The sequence below is a fragment of the Ascaphus truei genome, chromosome 8 (genome assembly GCF_040206685.1).
Source record: "Ascaphus truei isolate aAscTru1 chromosome 8, aAscTru1.hap1, whole genome shotgun sequence".
Lineage (NCBI taxonomy): Eukaryota > Metazoa > Chordata > Amphibia > Anura > Ascaphidae > Ascaphus > Ascaphus truei.
The window spans coordinates 99,447,574-99,469,257 of NC_134490.1; the positions used below are offsets into that span (position 1 = coordinate 99,447,574).

Here is a 21,684-nt window from a genome sequence, read left to right on the forward strand (position 1 = left end):
TTTCAAAGCGCCTAAGGCAGCAACGGGATCCAACAGTGACGGACGGAGGACTTGCTCTTCAGACTGGGGATGCAGAGGTAAACTATACGTTCTCTGTATTATATATCCCCATTAGTTCTCATTTCGTAGTCCCCACTTAGAAAACCCAGCCTGCTCATACCTCATTACTTGCTGTGGCTTCATTTGCTTATACGCTTGCAACAAAACAGCCATTGTTTATCCAAATAAGATTACATTATGGATACATCATGTGGGACTTTGTGAACTTTCATCTTCCCTGAGTGCTATTTTTTGTAGCTATAAGTAGTCATGCTTTTACATGGCTTTTATGGATATCCCTGTTTCAGCACAGGTGGCTCAATCAGTGGCTCAGTCTTTGGCTCTTTGACTGAGCCACTGTTTGAGCCACCTGTGCTGAAACAGTGATATCCATAAAAGCCAGCCTGTTGGGTGTCCTTAAGAACTGAGTTTGGAAACCCCTGGCCTAGAGGTACAAAATATACTAGAGCAATCTTTTCCTGATTCTCACCAGGTGCAAAGGGAGGATCTCCTGTTGTCAAATACCTACTGTATACAAATTGATGACAATTTTGTGACCCTGATGAAGTCTAGTTATTCCCCCACTTTGAGCTGGTGGGTGATCTACTGTTTGGACCTTATAAGCACAAGCAAACTGGTGAGGTACGGAAACAGGTTCTACTGCCAAAAGCTTTTAAAAAAAATGCAAACATTTAGGCCAGGAAAGAATAACGGTGGGCATTCTTGCACTATATCATTGTCCTTAAATTGTGTCCAGTTCAGAGTGCCACCTCATCAGTCAGAGCGGGAAAACTCCTGTTCAATTGGTGCCTTTGCCCCTTTGCCTCTTGTGGAGACAGCCTTTGAAAGGGTTGTGATAGACTAAGTAGGACGCTTTGATGTATGATTCAATGGTATCCAGAGGCATTGCCTGGGTAAAAACAGTAACAGGCAAATAGGTGGCTAATAAATTGATGGAAATGTTTTCTAGATTTGGTCCACACTAGGTAATTCTAACTGACCAAGACACCAATTTCATGTCTAAACTCATGACGGATGTCCTGACAGAATTGAAAGGGACATCAGTGCAAATGCAAAAAATTGTCAAAGTTTACAAATGAACATACTGTAGATCATTTTCACTCATAGGCAAAAGTTTACAAATTCACAGAGCACTTTCACTGATGGGAAAGTTTGTAAATTGCTCCCCACAAAAGTTAAAAAATGTGCACCATATTTGAGATTTTTTTCACAGTTTTCCAGAGATTCTAAAAACAACCAGTGAATCGAATTGTAATTAAATTCACCCATCTCTACTGATGGGAGCAAACATCCTCCTCTAAATATGTACTTCAGTATGTTCTCAATCTCAGAGAATGGATAGATCTGATTGTCAACTTTCCAAAGTACAGTATATTTTAACAACTCAAAGCAAACCGAGGAAAAGCATTATAAGCAGGGAGTCGGGATGAGAGTCTACCAATGTGGGAATAGGGAAATGTAACCTCAGAGAGAAAACTGGCTAAATGGCAAGAGTTTGAAAATCCTAATAGAACAAGAGAAGTAAATGATGAGGTGACCAAGCTCAGAACACAACGTGATAAAAAAAATACCATAGGAGGGGGTGCATGGGCGGCGCTGGTGGAAGCATCACGTGAGTAAATAGCTCTGCTCGGGACTGCTCACAAAAGGCAGTCAATAAGCCCCTGTCATGTCTCAATATCATGTCACCATAAACCTCAGACAGCCCCGGAACTGCCTGGGATAAAACACATGCCACCCAAATAAAAAAAAACAGTCCTCACAAGACCAGGAGGCTCTGGAGACAAAGTGGGATACCATTATAGAATCACAGAAAGGCATGCAATGTGAACTATTAGAAACAACAGCCCTTATAATAGAATTAAGGGGAAAGGAAGAGAATCTAGACAAAAGATCCAGAAAGAATAATGTGAGGATATGAGGAATCCCTGAGTGGAGGATCTGGAGGCATATCTACTGTTCAGTTTAAGCAACCTATAGCAGCCATGAGAGTAATGGGCATTAAGGTAATTCCATCGGGTGGGGTGCACCAGATAGAGATACTGCATTACAAAAACGTGAAGCTTATTGGATTTTCCATCTGCAGACTAGTAATGGAGGTGGAAAGGGATCCAAATCAGGAACTGGAGCACAGCCTCACCAATGTTACATGGGACACGAGGAGTATTTATCAAAGATTTATTAAATTAAAAGGACATGAAAACAAGGTCCTAACAAGCACTCTGACATGTGTCGCGCACAAGGCACTTTATAAAAGAGTAGTTTATCAGGAAACAAAGCACCCAATTATAGACAAAAATTCACAATTCTGTCAGCTGCAACATATGATGAATAAATTGCTCAGCAAATCTCATGCAAGATATACTTAATGTCAAAAGTTGAACTCAATAGACTAAATGGGGTGTGGAAAAACACAAATACAAAATAAAAAATTTCAAACTATTCTAAATAGTAAACATTGAATAAAATGAAACGTATTACAATCTATAAAATTTTAAAACATATAAGGAAACCTTGTATCAAACATACTGAGTGTATCAAATATATATAATAAATCAATACAAAGATATAAAGACATATATAGATCATGATGAGAAACACAAAATATATTGTATAAATAATAAAAACCAAAAAAAAAATGAAACAATGTAATGGATGAACCATATAATGGATAAGTAGACACAATCCCAAAGAGGAATCATATTGTAAGGGAGTCAAAGCATGTAGTCCATGGCTAATATATAACCTTTATTCAATTGAGTAGAAAATGCTTTAGCTCCCATTCAACATTTAACCCCCTAGGGTAAAGTGAATCTGCTGTGAAAACCCAATAAATTTCCCTTTTATTGAGAATATTAAGTCTATCACTTCCTCTAATAGCAGAAGCTATATGTTCAATGCCATAAAATTGAAAATGAGTGATGCCCCCTTGGTGACATTCTGTGAAATGTCTTGACACAGGATGTTCCAAATCTTGTTTTTTAATCAACCTGACATGTTCGGCAATTCTGCTTTCTAAAGGCGTGATAGTTCTACCTATGTATTTTTTATTACAACCCCACAAAATCACGTATACTATGTAACTTGTGTGGCAGTTAATAAATGTAGAAATTTTATAATTACATTTTGGTTGTGTGGTCAAGAATTCTTTAATGGGTTTAGCATATTGGCAGAAATTACATCTGCCACATCTGTGGAACCCACTGGGTATACCACAGATTTAATCATAGTAGGTGGTAGAGGTAAAAAAGGCTCGGAGATATACAGTAGAAGAGGCCAGAGTTCTGGCCTTTTTGAACACAAATTTGGGGCCCTCATCAAGATCTGTGTCAAGTCTAAATGTGTTCCAATATCTGTGGACAATTTTTTGTAATTGATTAACTTGTCCATTAAATTGCATTATGAATAAAGGATTAGAAGATTCCCATTTGTTCTCTTTTTTCCAATGCACTAATGTACTTCTATCTTGAATATTTGCCTATTGAAAGGCGACATCTATATCATTTTTATCATATCCCCTGGCTTCAAACCTTGCACTGAGATCTCTAGACTTCTCAATGAATGATGTCCGATCAGAGCAAAGCCTTTTGTACCTAAGGAATTGTCCCTTGGGGATCCCACATACAAGGGATCTAGGGTGACTAATCCTGGCATGGAGGAAAGAGTTTCTGGAACGTGTTTTTTTGTAAACATCAGTCTGTATGGTATTATTAAGATCAACACAGAGCGTCACATCCAAGAAAGTGATATGATGAACATGAGTGTCCATGGTAAATTTTAAATTCATAACATTATTATTAAGGGTGTTGAAAAAAGAGTGAAGTGTATCTAATGCCCCAAATAAAAATCAGGTCATCTATATTACGTTAATAGAAGACAATATGGTGATGGTGAATATTAGTGCTACTATAAATGTGATTAAGTTTTCAGAATCCCATAAATAAATGTGCATGAGAGGGGGCAAAAGAAGTCCCCATAGCAGTGCCTTTCTTCTGAACAAAAAATTATTGTGAGTCAAAAAGAAAATAATTGTGCGTGAGTTAAAAAAGGATACAATCTTGAATGAATGTGCGCTCTGTGCTGTAGAAAGTGAAGATAATTGCAAAAAGTGTTGGATAGCAGAACAACCGTGACCGTGTGCAATAATAGTATAAAGAGATGTGACGTCCATGGTTACCCAACGATAATTCACATTCCAGACAGCACACTCCATAACCAGGAGGAGATCAGTGGTACCACGGGTATAAGAGGGTAAAGCATGAACCAATGGTTGTAAAAACCTATCGACGTACCTGGAAACACCATCCCCCAAAGATCCAATAATCGACACAATGGGCCTGCCTGGTGGATTGTCAAGCCCCTTGTGGATCTTTGGGAGATGGTGATACACAGGCACGACTTGATGCAAATAATTAAGATATTGAAATTCTTTAGGAGTAAGTACATATAAAGTATTTCCTAGCTCCAGTAAATTTTGGAACTCCCTCTGAAAAACACTTGTGGAATCTCCCCCAAGTTTAGTATAGAAAGTACTATCACAAAACTGTCTTAAAGCTTCTATTTTATATTGTGTTGTTGATTGGACCACAATTGCACCCCCCTTGTCCGCATTCTTAATCACTATAGAATGATCGTATTTGAGAGTTTTTAGAGTAAGACATTCATCTCGGGTCAAATTATCACAGGTGGGAGTAGAGAAGGGAAAGCCACCTGCTAGAATCTTGAGGTCCCTTTCTACTAATGACTCAGAGGTAAAAATATAAGGACCTATAGAATGACTAGGTACAAAGAGAGATTTGGTTTTTGTCTAATCTATGTGACCAAAGAATGTGGGGTGGGGGGGTGTCAGTGGTAGAAACCTCTGTATGATTTTGTTCATATAGAATCTCATATCCAAAATGAATGTGGAGTCTGTAAAAGTGTGGGAGCAAACACCAGTTTGTACAATGCATGTATTCTAGAATCAGTATTTTTGTTAGAATATAGCTTTTTTAAGGCCAGTTTACGTGTTAATTTCTGAAGATCTATAACCGTATAAAATAAATCGAACTTTCTATAGGGAGAAAAATTGAGGCCCTTATTCATGAATGCCAGAAATATTAATATTATATGTTCTAGTAACATTACATTAGTTATATAAATACGCTAAGACTATACTGTAAATATACAGGGTTCGAATGAATATATTTTTTATTGCAGATATGGCTATAAGATCTATTAATTATGTATTATGGCATATGTATTGCATAACATTGAAAATATATATGAAAAGGTTATCAAGGTTCAAATACTAACTGTACTAATTACATCTTAAAACTGAATAGAGTGTGCCTTTAAGAGTAAATCTGAGAGTGGTTAAATGTATATTCACAATGTGTGTTTTCTGCGTTTATAGAATGAATTAAGTGACTTTTTTAACTAATTAATGTTATTAAGTGTATAGTAAGTTATACCACAAGGGTTGTATTAAGAATGTATTTATATAGTGTGACAGAAACCAGGGGATGGTAATAAATTCCGTATATAGGGCTCCCAGGATACTAGACAGTTTCTATCCTGTTTGGCCTGGGAGTGCAGCCTTATAATACATACACTCCATCCCACAGTTTGGCAAGAGCTGGAACTGAGGGATGAGAGATCCAGACCAGAGTTTGTCTGCTGCCTGATTTCTGTCACCTGTCATGCTAATTAGGAATCAGGTATGAAAGACTGATTTCCTGTTTGCTCTGGTCTCCCCACAAGAGCCAGGAGGCTGGAAGGCTGCTGAACTACAGAGGGGAGAAGCCTCTTCCCCAAACAGGTTCAATCTTTCTGTTCATTTGTGTAAGACTGCAAAAGTACCGTGTTTTGATGTTGGAAGTGGAAAAGCCACTTCCAACCCTGAGTCAGGGATATCTAAGTTAAGTTATCGCTCAGGTGAGCAGCTTTTGTTTTTGATCTGTTTTCTGTTGTATGCACTGTGGCAGTCTCAGTGCCTGGGACTGAATAAACCAGGCATAGCCTGTTTAAAGGAACAGTACGTGACGCCTCATCATTTAACCTACCCTAAAAGACCGTGTTCTAAACAGTCCCGGACAAACGACGGAGCCCCGGAGTAAGCCGTTTGTCACATATGGTGGAGAATGCGGGCAGAGCACTAGGGGGTCTGCGGGTTGAAGAACTTTGAAAAAAAAAAAAAAAAAAAAAGTTTTTTTCATCCTCTGCAAACAAGATGGAAGACGTGGTGGGTGCGCTGGTACGCAATGTCGCTGCCCAGAAAGACGCGAATGAAACCCAGCAACAGCTGTTAATAGCCCAGAAAGAAACTAATGCAAACCAGCAGCAGACGAATGCAGCCCATCAACAGCTGCTAATAGCCCAGCAAGAGATTAATGCCAACCAGCAACAGGCGAATGCCAACCAGCAACAGGCGAATGCAAACCAGCAACAGACGAATGAAGCCCTGCAAAATGCGAATGCAAACCAGCAAGAGACAAACCGCTTGCTGAGAGAGGAGCAACAGCGGTTCGCTCAGGGCTTACAGCAGGAACTCGAGATCCTGAGGGGGACTATCAGTAACCTTCCACTGGCAGCGGCAGCCCCAGTACCGAAAATGACCAGGGCAAGCCACTACCTTCAGAAGATGGGACCCTCGGATGATGTGGAAGCCTATCTTCTCACGTTTGAACGCACGGCACAGAGAGAGGGATGGCCAGAAGCTGAGTGGGCTGGTCTAATCGCACCCTTCCTAAGCGGCGAACCCCAGAAGGCTTACTTTGATCTAGAGCCAGCCGAAGCTAACGTCTATGCAAAATTGAAGTTCGAGATCCTCGCCCGCCTCGGAGTAACCACGGCTGTTCGCGCCCAAAGGTTTCACGCATGGTCCTTCACGATGGATAAAGCCACCCGAAGCCAGATGTATGACCTCATCCACCTCGCCCGGAAGTGGCTACAACCCGAGATCAACTCAGCCAGCCACATCGTGGAACGGTTGGTCATGGACCAGTTCTTGAGGAAACTTCCCTCTGCCTTACGCCGTTGGGTCAGTCGGAGTGACCCCCACAATGCGGATGAGCTTGTGGCCCTCGTAGAAAGGTACAATGCAGCAGAAGAGCACCCGCAACCCACAGTCGTGGAGCAACCCCACTACCCGAGGTTCCAGGATTCTTCCAGAGACGGTAAAAGGGTACCGGGGTTAAGGGGCGCTGAAGAGCGGCGACCACCTTCACGCATCACCAGCAACAGTGGTTCGCACACTAAGGGCAATAGCCAACATGGGGAGCCGGGAAAAGGCTCTAAGTGGGACACAGACTATGTACCTAAATGTGTAAATTGTCATGAGAGGGGCCACACAGCAAAAATCTGCCCACTAAATGATGAGCCCATGCAATGCAACAGCGTGGAACCTTATTCGCTGTTGTCCCAATGTATGGGCCCTAGCCCAGAGGACCCCTTGAATAACCATCTGTGGGCATTTGTAAAGGTTAATGGTAAGAGGGTTCGGGCACTTCTTGACTCTGGGAGCATGGTCACACTAGTGTCCGAATACCTCTTGCCCATTAAGAAGAAACAGGGAAACAGTTCACAAAGAGTGGCAATTTGTTGTATACATGGGGATAATCATGAATATTCCACTGTTGATGTTTTTTTTTAAACAGAGTTTGGTTCTTTAGATTTCAAGGTGGGTATTGTACCCAAACTGGCACATGATGTGTTAATAGGGACCGACTTTCCCCATTTTCTAAAAATGTGGTCCCCCGCTCAGAATAGCGCCCAGAGTTCAATAGCGGACCATAATGAAGTATTAGAAGAAACAAATCCTTTCCCTTTTTCAGAAATGGAGGTTGACGAGGGCCCAAATAAGAAGGGGAAAAAGGAGGAGTGCTGTAAAATTCCCTTCCCCATCACTACTTTGGTAGGGAATACCCCAAATCAAGATGTTGAGCAGACACTTACCACCCCAGAACCGGATAAGACCCTCGCTGACATAGAGGTCAGTCCTGGGAGTTTTAAGAAGGCCCAGTGGGAGGACCCCACATTAGCGGTAGCAAGGGGAAATATACGGGACCAGAATAGTACTCCTGGCCAACCAGATAAGTCACTTGCTTACCCCTACTTCGAGGTAGAGAACGACCTAGTATATCGGGTTGATAAAAGGAAATCAGTTACAACTAAACAATTGTTGGTACCACGGACATTCCGTAACGTAGTATTACACCTCGCACATAGTCATCCATTGGGGGGACACCTAGGGGTGGAAAAGACAAAAGAAAAGGTTCTTCGAAGCTTCTATTGGCCTGGGGTTCTGGCAGAAATTACGAATTATTGTTCCTCATGCCCAGAATGTCAGATCACCGCCCCGTTCAAGGCGTACCGCAGCCCATTGGTACCCCTTCCCATAATAGAGGTACCATTTGACCGGATTGCTATGGATCTAGTAGGACCCCTAATAAAGTCTGCTAGGGGACACCAGCATATATTGGTAATATTAGATTATGCCACCCGATATCCGGAGGCAGTTCCCCTACGTAGCACCTCAGCTAAAAACATAGCAAAAGAGTTAGTAGTTCTGTTTTCCCGGGTCGGGATTCCTAAAGAGATTCTATCTGACCAGGGAACACCATTTATGTCCCAAGTAACGAAAGAGCTATGTAAACTCCTAAAAATCAAGCATCTCAGAACCTCAGTCTATCATCCACAAACAGATGGTTTAGTGGAAAGGTTCAATAAAACCTTAAAGAGCATGTTACGGCGGGCGGTTGATAAAGATGGGAAAAACTGGGATTGTTTGTTACCGTACCTGTTATTTGCCATTAGGGAAGTTCCCCAATCATCCACTGGCTTCTCCCCGTTTGAACTATTGTATGGCCGACACCCAAGGGGCTTACTGGATATAGCCAAAGAGACTTGGGAACACGAGGTTACCCCTTACAGAAGTGTAATAGAGCATGTTGCCCAGATGCAGGACCGCATTGCTGCAGTCCTACCCATAGTGAGGGAACACATGGAGAAAGCTCAAGAAGCACAGAGGAATACATATAATAAGGGTGCTAGGGTCAGAATTTTTTCTCCAGGTGATAGGGTACTAGTTCTGGTTCCCACCGTGGAGAGTAAATTCCTTGCTAAATGGCATGGGCCATATGAGGTCTTGGAAAGAGTGGGAGAAGTAAATTATAAGGTAAGACAGCCAGGTAGGAGGAAACCTGAGCAAATTTACCATATAAACCTACTCAAGCCCTGGAAAGATAGAGAAGTCTTGTTAACCCTAGTACCCCCAGGTCCGTCAGAGAATCAAGAAACTGACCCAGAGGTTAGCATAGCTGAAACCCTGTCTGTTCATCAGAAACGAGAGGTTCAGAATTTAGTGAAAAGAAACAAAGAAATCTTCTCTATACGGCCAGGTAGAACTAGCGTAATTGAACATGACCTAGTCTCTGAACCGGGGGTCCGAGTTAACCTTAAACCGTACCGAATCCCAGAGGCCAAAAGAAAGGCTATAAGTTTAGAGGTTAAAAAAATGCTAAAACTAGGTGTAATTGAGGAATCCCAAAGTGGGTGGAACAGCCCTATAGTCTTAGTCCCAAAGCCAGATGGTACAACAAGGTTTTGTAATGACTACCGGAAACTAAACGCGGTGTCAAAATTTGATACTTATCCTATGCCTAGGGTAGATGAACTTGTAGAGAGACTGGGCAAAGCCCGATATCTCACAACCCTAGACCTAACAAAAGGGTACTGGCAGGTTCCCCTCACAGAAAGGGCAAAAGAAAAGACAGCCTTCTCAACCCCAGACGGCCTCTTTCAGTATAAGGTGTTGCCTTTTGGCTTACATGGAGCTCCCGCCACATTCCAAAGAATGATGGATAAAATTTTAAAACCACATGCTCGGTATGCTGCCGCCTACCTGGATGATGTGGTAATCCATAGTGAAGATTGGCAATCCCACCTTCCAAAGGTCCAAGCTGTGCTTGACGCAGTCTGGTCTGCTGGACTAACTGCTAACCCCGCTAAATGCACTATTGGTCTGGAGGAGGCCAAGTATCTGGGATATTCTATTGGCAGAGGTTTACAAACCTTGGCAGAGGCAAACCCCAAACACTCAAAGTGGAGGCGATACAAAATTGGCCAAGGCCAGTTACAAAAAAACAAGTAAGGACCTTTTTGGGGTTAATTGGGTACTATAGAAGGTTTATTCCCAATTTTGCAACTAAGGCAACCCCACTAACTGACCTCACAAAAGCAAGAGGACCGCTAATGGTAAAGTGGTCCCCCGAAACCGAACAGGCCTTTAGAAGCCTGAAAGAAGCTCTCTGTGCCCAACCAGTGTTGGTCACACCTGACTTCTCCAAAGAGTTCGTAGTCCAAACCGACGCATCTGAGGTAGGGCTGGGGGCGGTACTCTCCCAGGAGTCTCAAGGTGAGGAGCACCCCATCCTTTATTTAAGTAGGAAACTAAATCCCCAGGAGAAAAATTACTCCATAGTAGAGAAAGAGTGTCTCGCAATAAAGTGGGCTGTAGAGACGCTCAAATACTACCTGTTGGGGAGAAAATTCCGGTTGGTCACAGATCATGCACCCCTTACCTGGATGTGTCAAAACAGGGAAAAGAATGCTAGAGTGACCAGGTGGTTCCTAAGCCTACAACCCTTTAAATTTTCTGTGGAACACAGGTCAGGGCACAAACATGGCAATGCTGACGGGTTGTCAAGGATGCACTCCCTAATATCCATGGTCGCTCATCCCTCGAGGTCTGAGCTGGGGGGGAGGATATGTGACAGAAACCAGGGGATGGTAATAAATTCCGTATATAGGGCTCCCAGGATACTAGACAGTTTCTATCCTGTTTGGCCTGGGAGTGCAGCCTTATAATACATACACTCCATCCCACAGTTTGGCAAGAGCTGGAACTGAGGGATGAGAGATCCAGACCAGAGTTTGTCTGCTGCCTGATTTCTGTCACCTGTCATGCTAATTAGGAATCAGGTATGAAAGACTGATTTCCTGTTTGCTCTGGTCTCCCCACAAGAGCCAGGAGGCTGGAAGGCTGCTGAACTACAGAGGGGAGAAGCCTCTTCCCCAAACAGGTTCAATCTTTCTGTTCATTTGTGTAAGACTGCAAAAGTACCGTGTTTTGATGTTGGAAGTGGAAAAGCCACTTCCAACCCTGAGTCAGGGATATCTAAGTTAAGTTATCGCTCAGGTGAGCAGCTTTTGTTTTTGATCTGTTTTCTGTTGTATGCACTGTGGCAGTCTCAGTGCCTGGGACTGAATAAACCAGGCATAGCCTGTTTAAAGGAACAGTACGTGACGCCTCATCATTTAACCTACCCTAAAAGACCGTGTTCTAAACAGTCCTGGACAAACGACGGAGCCCCGGAGTAAGCCGTTTGTCACAATAGGTTAATTGTATAAACATATAGGGTTAATATATTAATATGCATTATGTATAGTTGTTTTTCGATGAGCATATTTTTATTCTCAAGTGATATCACATGTTTAGCTTTAATGTGGTAATTGATGGGACTATTTAATGCTAGGACCGGATCTAACTCCCATACATCATACCCCTGGAGAAGCGGAAGGATCCGTGAAACGCGTAGGGTGGAGTTTGCCCTACACACACGCATGCGCAAACAGAGTAGCATCTATGTGCACTCCTTCCAAACGGCCATTTGGGACCTCACGAGACACCACGTCACACCCAGACTGTATCTGTGGTTACCATCGCTTCTCGCGAGAGAAGCAACCGGACATCCGGGACATTGGGAGCCCCCGAGCAAGTAGAGGGAAGCCAGCCATTTGATCACTCAGCCAGTGAACCGGAGGATCATCACGCCCCATCGGGTCTGGAGTGCATCGTCAGGACTCCGGGAGTAGCTGTTGGCAGCGACAGGCATTTTTTCCTGTGATCTAGAGATATTTCATGCGCATTTCCTACTTGGGTCTAGTAAGTAGGATTCCAATTTTTGTTTGCCAGCGTGAGGAGAGGAGCTGTTTTTATTGTATTTTTTATTAATATTAAATGTATCTTTTGTTCATCTCACTATCTCGCTTACTTTTTACCCTAGGGAACTAACTATTCCCTTACCATTGGGCATTTAGTTCATTGTTTTTTGCAGTATTACACTATATATATTTTATTTCCTTCTCTTGTATGAGCTGCATCCCATGAATTGACCACCAATTGGATTCATCGATTTTTGGATTTTTGGACTTACAGTACCTGCTATTTTCACTTTACTAAGGACTTTCATGTTTGGTAAAATGTATTAATACTTGTTCACATTTGTTTTTTGTACAGTTTGTTGGTTCATGCACTACTGGTGTCATTAGGTAACACATTTTTTCATATATATATAAATATATATATATCTCTTTGGGTGAATCTTGGGTGGGTGGGATACATCTTGGGGGTGGGGGGTGGTGAGGTGGGGGTGTGTGAGTCCCCCCCCTCCCAGGCGATCGGTTCCCCCCCTGTCCCCGGTGCTTGTTTTCACCTCCCCCCTGCAGTGTTTCTCTCCCTCCCCCTTGTCCCCTGCGCGTATTCCCCACCCCCTATCTCCACCCCTCCCGGGCACTCCCAGCGGTCCCCAGTGAGGGGAGGGGAGAGAGAACGGGGTCCGGGGTGCTGAGGAGAAGTGGCGTGCGCTCCTTCCCCCTCCCCTCCCCAGTGCTCCCGGCGTCCCCGCTGAGGGGAGATAAAATGGGGCCCGCAGGTGGTGAGAGCTGCGGGTGAGGGGGTGATGGGGGGGGAGCCGGCGGGGTGGTGAGCTGCGGCTGAGAGAGTGTAAGTAGTGGTGGTACCGGAGGGTGTATGGTAGGGGTGAGGGGGGTGGTGGTGGTTGTGGCAGTTGTTTGTGGGGTGGGGGTGGCATTTGGGTGTCAGCAGCGGAGGGTGTGCGTGATGGGTGACTGCACCGGGTGGTGTTGGTGAAGGGGGGAGGGGCGGGAGCGGGGCGGTTTAGGGTGGGGGGTGGTGTTAGGGAGGGGAGCACATGGCAGCGCACGGTACCTGAGGTGGTGTCTAGTCCGCAGGGGAGGTGAGAGCAGGCAGTGAGGCAGTGATTGTTCTGAGGTTGGCAGTTGGGCTTGTGAGGTCAGCGAACCACGCAGGCCAATGAGAGTCATGTGGGGGCGGGATCGGGCCACGGACCAATCAGATTGGCCAGAGGGTGAGTGACAGACCAATGGAACAATCAGATTGCCCATAGGCACAGCAAATATACAACGTTTTCAGCAAACAAACAACATTTTCATGTGTGTGTGTGTGTGTGTGTGTGTGTGTGTGTGTGTGTGTGTGTGTGTGTGTGTGTGTGTAAACGTCCACTCACAATATACCGTTTGTTACATTCCCACAAATTTTTGTTTCGTATATCAGATAATTCCGTTCTAATACTGTAAATACAGTATGTCACACTGATACATACTATAATTGTGTAATAGCCCAAAAAAATTATAGAACAATAGACAAAGTAACTTTTTCACTTTTAAGTATCTGAAGTGCAGGACTGGTGTCACCCTATTAAGATGTCTTTAGGCTTGGAAATTGTACCTTTTCCTTTGTGGAGTTACCTAAATCTCCTGAATAAAAGTAACCACTCTTGTAATTTCTTTTTGTTCAATATATATTCCACAATGGATAGTTTATCTGAATGTAGTACTTACCAGCAAGGTCAAGAGGAAACTGTAGCATGCTCCATGTCCATACAGCAAGGATAGAATAAACTAGAATGGTGTTACTTCTGAAAAACAAATTAAGTGTGATTTATTAATGAGAACAAATAAAAAAATAATAAAACATAAATTGTATTTCTTTGATTCCATTGCAAACTTGGATTCCAATTTCTTAAAAGAATAGGGAGTTATGGACGTAACGTGTGTAATTATCTGATGAAAACTGCTGTTAGAAAATGCTTTCATGAATTATATTTTTTATTGTCTCAACTGGGATAGCTACTGTAGTTATTGTAATATGTAAATAGTGACTCGCCCTCCTAAATCTATGTGCAGGTAAGACATTTAACTTCTCCCCTGGATGTCATCTAGTTTTTATCAACTTCAAAGTACAGCACTTTAGATCAAGACAATTTGCTCGATAACACAAGAACAGATTAGGCACATTACTGTTAAATGGGCTTTTTTCCAGTACAAGAGTTAGATAAATAATCTAATCTCACTTGATCTAACTACAGTCTTACAAAAACAATATGTGGAAGTTTAACGTAGTTCGTCTATTTAACATGTATTTTAGATTCAATATTTAGCTTTTTTTGGCATCTACTGTATCTCAAATATGTGTTAAAGTTTGATTCATTTGACACAATATAATTTATAGCATCTTGGACCTACAGATGCAGCAACGAGTATTTGAACACTTGCCTTTGAAAATCTGGGGCAATCTCCCAGTAATGCTGCAACATTTCTGTGACATTTCTGCAAACAGATTAATGGCCCATCGGGTTAAAACAGCGGGGGTCCCTGGCAGTCTCTTCAGTTTGAATGGGACCCCCGCTGTGTTAATCCGATGGGCCATTAGTCTGTTTGAAGAAATGTCACAGAAATGTTGCAGCATTACTGGGAGATTGCCCCAGATTTTCCCAGGCGAGTGTTCGGATACTCGTTGCTGCATCAGTATACTGGTCAATTCACTTTTCAGATAAGATAACTTAAAAAAATGAATCCTTAATTTACACATTTATACAGGTTACAATATTTTATAGGGTGCTGTGCCTTTCTGACTTACTTCTGCTTTCTTTGTAGTCACTGGGAAGTAAGAAAATGTACAATGAATTTGACACAGCTTTTTAACACCCAAGTGCTACCCCATAAAACATGTTACAGCCCATTCAAGTGTAGGTGTCTTTATGCCCAAAAGGGATTTTATGGAGTAATACTACTTAGTAAATAGGGCCCTTTAGGACTCATTCACTTGAATGGAGTGGTAAGGTGTAATGTGGCATGGAATGTGTCTCGCAGAGTAGAACGTCTTAGTAAATATTACCCTCAATAAAATTAACATATATACCATATTTATGAATGTGTCAAATAGATTTAGAACGTCTATGGTGTTCATAATAAAAAACAGAAAAGCAAAATTAAATTTTTAAAATAAAATGCGACTGGAATTTCAAAGCTTTTGTTTCTGTGTCAACCAAGGGTGTAATTCTATATACTGTACTATGAAGCAGCTGCTTGGGCTGTTTTCAGCTGAAAACCCCTATTGACATGATTTTTTTTTTTTGACAAATGGCCACTTCAAAGTACATAAAATGACTCCCTAAAATTTATTACTATATAAAATAATCTGTAATCCTTTAAACCTTTAATTTTTTAGATACAATGGCCTAGAGTCATCAACGTTCATTAGGCCAAAAATGCGGTGTTTTAGGGGGGGGGAAATCCATTATCATCAAGTCATAAACCTCTGGTTTGTTTAAATCCCCCGATCATGTGGGACGTGACATGGGAGAATTTAAACATGGCTGCCGGGATACCGGCACCCCATAACTGGGCCTGAACCTCGGGAAGTAGGGTGTCCCCGGACCTGAAATCCATGCGGTTCAGCTCCGGAGACCTGGAAAGAACATAAACCTAGTGCATAAAATAATGAAATTAAATTAAAACCACTGTTTTCTATTTAATTTTTTTATGCGCTAGGGTTTATGTTCTTTCCAATTCTTTCTGTGCATGGGAATTGAATATTCACTTTCATTTACCTAAGCAGCAGAAATGACTCTATACACATAGTGTGATTGGGTCTCACCCCTACCATTGGAGATGTATTCAGTTAGCGCCTTTTATTTCTATTCCAGCTCAGGAGACGCCCTACTACAGAACTGTAAAATTAAAATTAAACAACCCACCCCCCCCTGCGATCGCTTGTTACAGGCGTGCAGGTAGAGTGACTGATTTCAGTCTATCTCTTACTGCGCATCTCTTACAGACATGTGGAACCCGGGAGGATTCACACAGCAGGGACTCCTGCTATGTTAATCGGATGCGCCATTAGTCTGCTGCAGTTAATCTAGGGAGGATGTAAGGCAAAATCTAGAAAATTTGACCGAGAAATGGTCGAATGTTGGTGGCTGCATCTGTAATGGGGATAAAACATTAAAAAATTATAATTTTAACAGGGTATTAGTCCCCTAGAAGCCGAAGTAGTGAACTAATCATGGATTTTCAAACTAGCTGATCACTAAGAGCTACTAAAAGGTTAATATTTATCTCAAACTACACTGCATATCCACCTTATCTACTTAAGATGCAAGTAATGCATTTCATGGCATTAAATGGCTTTTTCAACGTGTACTACATTTTCAGACAATTTTTGGAACCGTTTCAGACATTAAATATTTACACTGGAAATAAATTGGTAACCACGGTAACAGACAGCACTGTACATTCTTATAGGTACATCAATGTAGATGTACATACAGTAGATGCTCAGACTCCATTAGTAGTTTTTTAGATATGTATATACTTATACATTTTCTACTTCTGTCAATTTAATTCCCCATTTTAGTATTATTACAACCAATACATTTATCATTTGTTTATATAACCTCTTGAGAATTGTAATGTTCCTTATCTGTCTATACTGGTAATAGTGTTGCCTGAAGAGTGAACACTGAGCCTTATTCTTTACAAAAATGCAATAACTTGTCAATGTGTGTGATGATGGTGGCGGTCCTCGATTGCAGCTACGTCCTCATTGTGAGTCCTGGTTACTGGAAACTATAATAATATATTGATTGACTGACAAAGTAGAACTTCTTAGTAAATATTACTAATAAATAAGTTAAATACAATTTCTCATTTGCAATTTTTGTGTTTATTTCAACATTTGTAGTAATATGTACAGTATAGTATTACTGCAAATGTTGAAATAAACATAAAAATGGCAAATGAGAAATTGTATTTAACTTACAGTATTCTGTTTTTCTGACAGATAGAGAGCGTACTACGATTTTCCTCATTCAGAATGTTGAAAATATTGATTATGTTATGTATTTTATTACTAAAGCTGCTGACTGGATTTAGAACTCGGTTTTTGATTTTTCAGTTAAAACAGAACACTAACTATGCACACATACTGTAATAAAAGCAATGTTTACTTGCTCATCCCACAAAGTGGTATAAAATATAGCATTTTCCTAGTATATTGTACTGTTAGTGTTAATTTATGTATTCATTGATGTATGTTCATTTATTTGTTTTTTTACTTATAATGGTCACAAGCCTTATTAACCATATTTGGCTAATAGGGTTATATGGCATTACTCTACAGGGGGAGTAATGTGTGTTAGTGGAGTAAAGGGGAGTACTGTGGGTAGTTGCTCTGGCTAAGGTGGTTAGGCCCTACAGGGAGGTGGTGATAGGGGCAAAGCCCCTGTTTGTTGCCTTAATGATTAGTAAAGCAATGCATTGCAGTGCTTTACTAGTCACCTAAGTAGCCAATGGGAGTAGTTACTGTAGTTTACCTTTAATATTAACCCATTTGGTGACTGTAGTATGCCTTGGTAGCCACAGGCATCAAAGAGGTTAATATTTTTTCTACAATAGGGTTATGTACTCATATGTATTACATAACCCTATGGAAGAAATATTAATTACCCTCCCTCATTGTATCACGGAGGAGTTAATTACTGCATTGCTACTCACATTAAACTATCACACCCAGTAAAATGTTACCGCAATGTTGATGACTTCTGTCATAAAAATGCGGGTAAAGCACCCAATATTTTTTTTTTACTGCATGCAATATTTCCTCCATTTTAATGAAGTTTGATGACTATCTAGGACCTCTAGGTCAGTGTACTGCAGGACTTCTATTGTTTACCACTATACAGCACCCCTTAAGGCCTCAGCTAGTATTAACTGCTGTAGCCATCACTAGAGATGATCAAAATATTCAAAATTTGATCCGGTATTTCCCTTGGCTTTTTGGGTGCAATCAGATCCACACACTAAAATCCACAGAAGATTGCATGCTCCTAAATCCATGTGGAATCCTCGGAATCCACTTTCGAATTCTGTCCATGCGGTTTCTGCAGAATCCACAAACTGAAATACTCGGAATCCGTTCTGAGGAGTCTGAAATCGAGCACATTTATTTTGCCTCTCCCACTTCCTGTCTGTTGTTTTTCTCACACTTTGAGATTGTGACAGAAGGGAGAGGGTGTGTGGGACTTGGCTTGTGGCTGGGTGGGTAGGAAGGAACTGGGCAGCAGGCAGGGAGAGTGGGAGAGAGAAATTAGAGGGAGAGAAAAGATTTTTTATTTTGCTTGCATTTGGGGTAAATTTTTATTTTTATTATGAGTGGTGGTGTCTGTGCTTGTGTCCCTCCTGTGAGACTGAGGAATAATTTTTAAGGCTCAGTTGGCAGGGAGGGCAGAGTAGCAAGTGCTGTAGTTTTAGTCCCAGGTTACTTTCCTGGTACCAGCCATACGAGTAGCCAAAGCACTGTGGCTGTTGTCACCCCAGTTGTCTGCTACCTCATGCATATTTTATTCAGGTTTAATTTTGATTGGTTGGCAAAAAAATGGCACACCAGTGGTTATTTTACAGACCTAACGGGAAAAGAAAACCTTATAAAACAAAATTATATAGAAAAGCATTTCAACTGCACTGTAAAATAAATAAAAGCGCACAAAAATGGGAAGGTGATTGTAAATGAACCTAAATGGTGGGTTATCGAGCAGAGCACCCTTCCTGATGCCTACTGTGAAGGAGAATTGGGAGCCGTTTTAATGATTGAGTCGAACAACTGCAAGCAGCACACCCCTTTAATCAACTCATATAACGTACAATGGGTTGCTGCCACCCGATTTTCAGCCTATGCATGTGGATAATCAAGGTCAATTTAAGTTTACATAGAATGACCCTCATATGCGTTCCATAGAGCACTCATGCGCCTACATTCAAAGACCTGCATTTATGTTCCATAGAACACTCATGCGCTTGCATTCAAGGATACACATTGCACAGACAGGAGCGAGCAGAGTGTTCTTTAAGCATTTTTTTTGTCTTATTGTTTATTAATACGTAACAATCACAATTATTTTACAGAATGAAACTGCATAAGAGACAGCCAAAAGAAGAAGAATATATATTGATTGAAGTAATTGATTTTTTTATCTTCAAGTTCTAATATAAACTAATAACTAATAATATTTTCAATTTTTTTCTACTACTGTAACTTCTTTTACTTGTATGTTATTTTCAAGAATAGGTAAAGTGACTCGATATAATATTTTCTACCTTTTTAATATATTAATTGGAGAAGCACATAGAGACATAAATTAATTATACTTTTATACTATGTTAGTTTCACTTAAATATAAAACATTGTAACTGCAATGGGCTGTTTCTTGTTTAATATATACATGTACTGAGTGTTGTGGGATTTTGCCAAAAGCCACAATATTGACACAACCTGCCTACACTATCTAATACATAAACAAAGCCATTACACAGTGCCCACCCTCCCCTACTACTTGCTTCCAAGGTCCGGGCCGCAACTGTTTCTACAAGCAAATGGGGATAAATCCCCGACGTGCTACAAAAACTCCTCCATGTAGTGTGATCAGTGTGGCAGTCATAAATGCTCAATAAAGTGGAACGGATAGTAGATAATCCATGAGTGACTGTGTTGTGGCACTATAAAGTGGTATATCCAAGCAGGTAGCAGTGTAAATGTTTCTACAAGCAAACAAAAGAAAACCTGGTCAAATGCGAGTAGCTAAGGGCCCAACTTTTTTTAGCCTTTTGTTCATGTGAAGACAATCCCTCCCACCTTCTGTATTCAAAGGCCCACATATGCATTCCATAGACACGCATGCGTATAAACAGGTTCGACCCCAGTGAATAGGATGTATAGGCAAAATTAGGCAAAATTACACAGTGTAATATTTTCTTCTTTTTGTGTACATTAATCAGAGTAGGCACATAGAGACATACATTATTATACTTTGAAACTATGGGAGTTTCACTTTCATAAAAACCACTCTAACTGCAATGGGCTGTTTCTTGCATAATACTAACATGTATTGAGTGCTGTGGGATTTGGTCACAATACTGACACAACTTGCCAACAGTATGTTCTGCATAGACAAATCCTTCCCACTCCCTGCTTCTAAGGCCACAACGGTTTATATAAGCAAACAAAAACACTGGCAATAAAATACTAGTGACTAATGTCCCAACTGTTTTTTAAGCCTTTCGTTCATGTGAAGACAATCCCCCCACTCCCCATAGGGTTAAAGTCCCGCATTGGCATTCTATAGAAACACATGCACATAAACAGGAGCGATGCAACAATGTACATTAAGAAAATATGTGATTATAGGCAGCACTTTTTATGGAAGTAATTAGAACAGTACTGAAATGAAGGTTGCACGGGTACAATGGAACATTAAGTATCCATGTATAGGAAGTACTGTATAGGCAAAGAGACACAGTGTAATATTTTCTACTTTTTTAATACATTAATCATAGTAGGCACATAGAGACAGATATATGTTTATACTTGTTTTCATTATTCATAAATACAAACATTGTAACGGTAAAATGTTGCAATTCACATAATGCATGATTCATTCATGTGCAACTCTCAGAGTGTCTGTGATTAGGGCTCAACTAGGCAACAGGATTTCTGCTAAACACTAATTGCTTATATTGTTAAAAGCGAGAACGATACAGCTGTCCGCATACTTATCAAATATTAAGGATTTTGAGGGGATAAAAATGGGAAACTGTGAGAGTAAAATCTCATTATTCGCGGACGATATGCTTCTGTTTGTATCTAATCCAAAACAGTCAGTACCAACTATTACTGTATAAAAGCTATAGAGAATTTTGGATCCTTCTCAGGATACACTATCAATTTCAGTAAATCAGAGGCACTTACAGTCTGCCATTAACTGTCTAAACCTAATGTCGGAAACACCTTCCCTTTCAGATAGGCCCCCGAATATATTAAATATCTACAGTAGGTATAACGATACCAAATAATATGAAAAAACGATATTCGTTTAACTTTACCCTATAATTGGAAAAATGAGAGAAAAATTTGTATTGTGGAATAAACTACCCCTGTCCTTCTGGGGAAAAGGAAATTTGATTAAAATGTCAATATACCCTAAATGATTATATCCAATGATGATGCTCCCTATCACACCAACCAACAAAGATATTTAAAAAGTACAAACAGTAGTATGTTCACAGGGTTTACATGGGGAGGCAAGAAAAAGAGAATAAGCGGCAGAAAACTACAAATTAATAAATTGGAGGGAGGAATATCCATGCCAGATGTGAAGAACTATGGGCAGGCCTGCCTATGTAGATATATACAGCCTGGGTTAACCATACATACGGGTTTGTCATCCCAGAAATTAAAAAGTATATATGGAGTGCTACAACCCAATAGCAATACTAAACGCAAAAAAATCAAAACTCCAAACCTATATAAAAAATTCCTTACTAATATACCACACAAAAAAGCATGGAGAACGATAAGGAAGCTGCTAGCACTAGATAGTAAAATATCCCAATTTATCCCAATACAGGGGAACCCAGAATTCCCAGAAGGCTCCACGAGTCAACCCTTCTTTAATTGGAAGGAGCAGGGATTAACAAAAATAACAC

At 40.9% G+C, this 21,684-nt stretch overlaps 1 protein-coding gene across 1 annotated transcript in view; it reads right to left on the reverse strand.

Annotated features, from left to right (window-relative positions):
- TMEM26 (transmembrane protein 26) overlaps nt 1-21,684 on the reverse strand; it is a 162,110-nt gene that overhangs the window by 3,720 nt on the left and 136,706 nt on the right. The window contains exon 5 of the mRNA XM_075612967.1: nt 13,705-13,781. Coding sequence (XP_075469082.1) covers nt 13,705-13,781 — 77 coding nt within the window. The remainder of the gene's footprint in view (nt 1-13,704; nt 13,782-21,684) is intronic.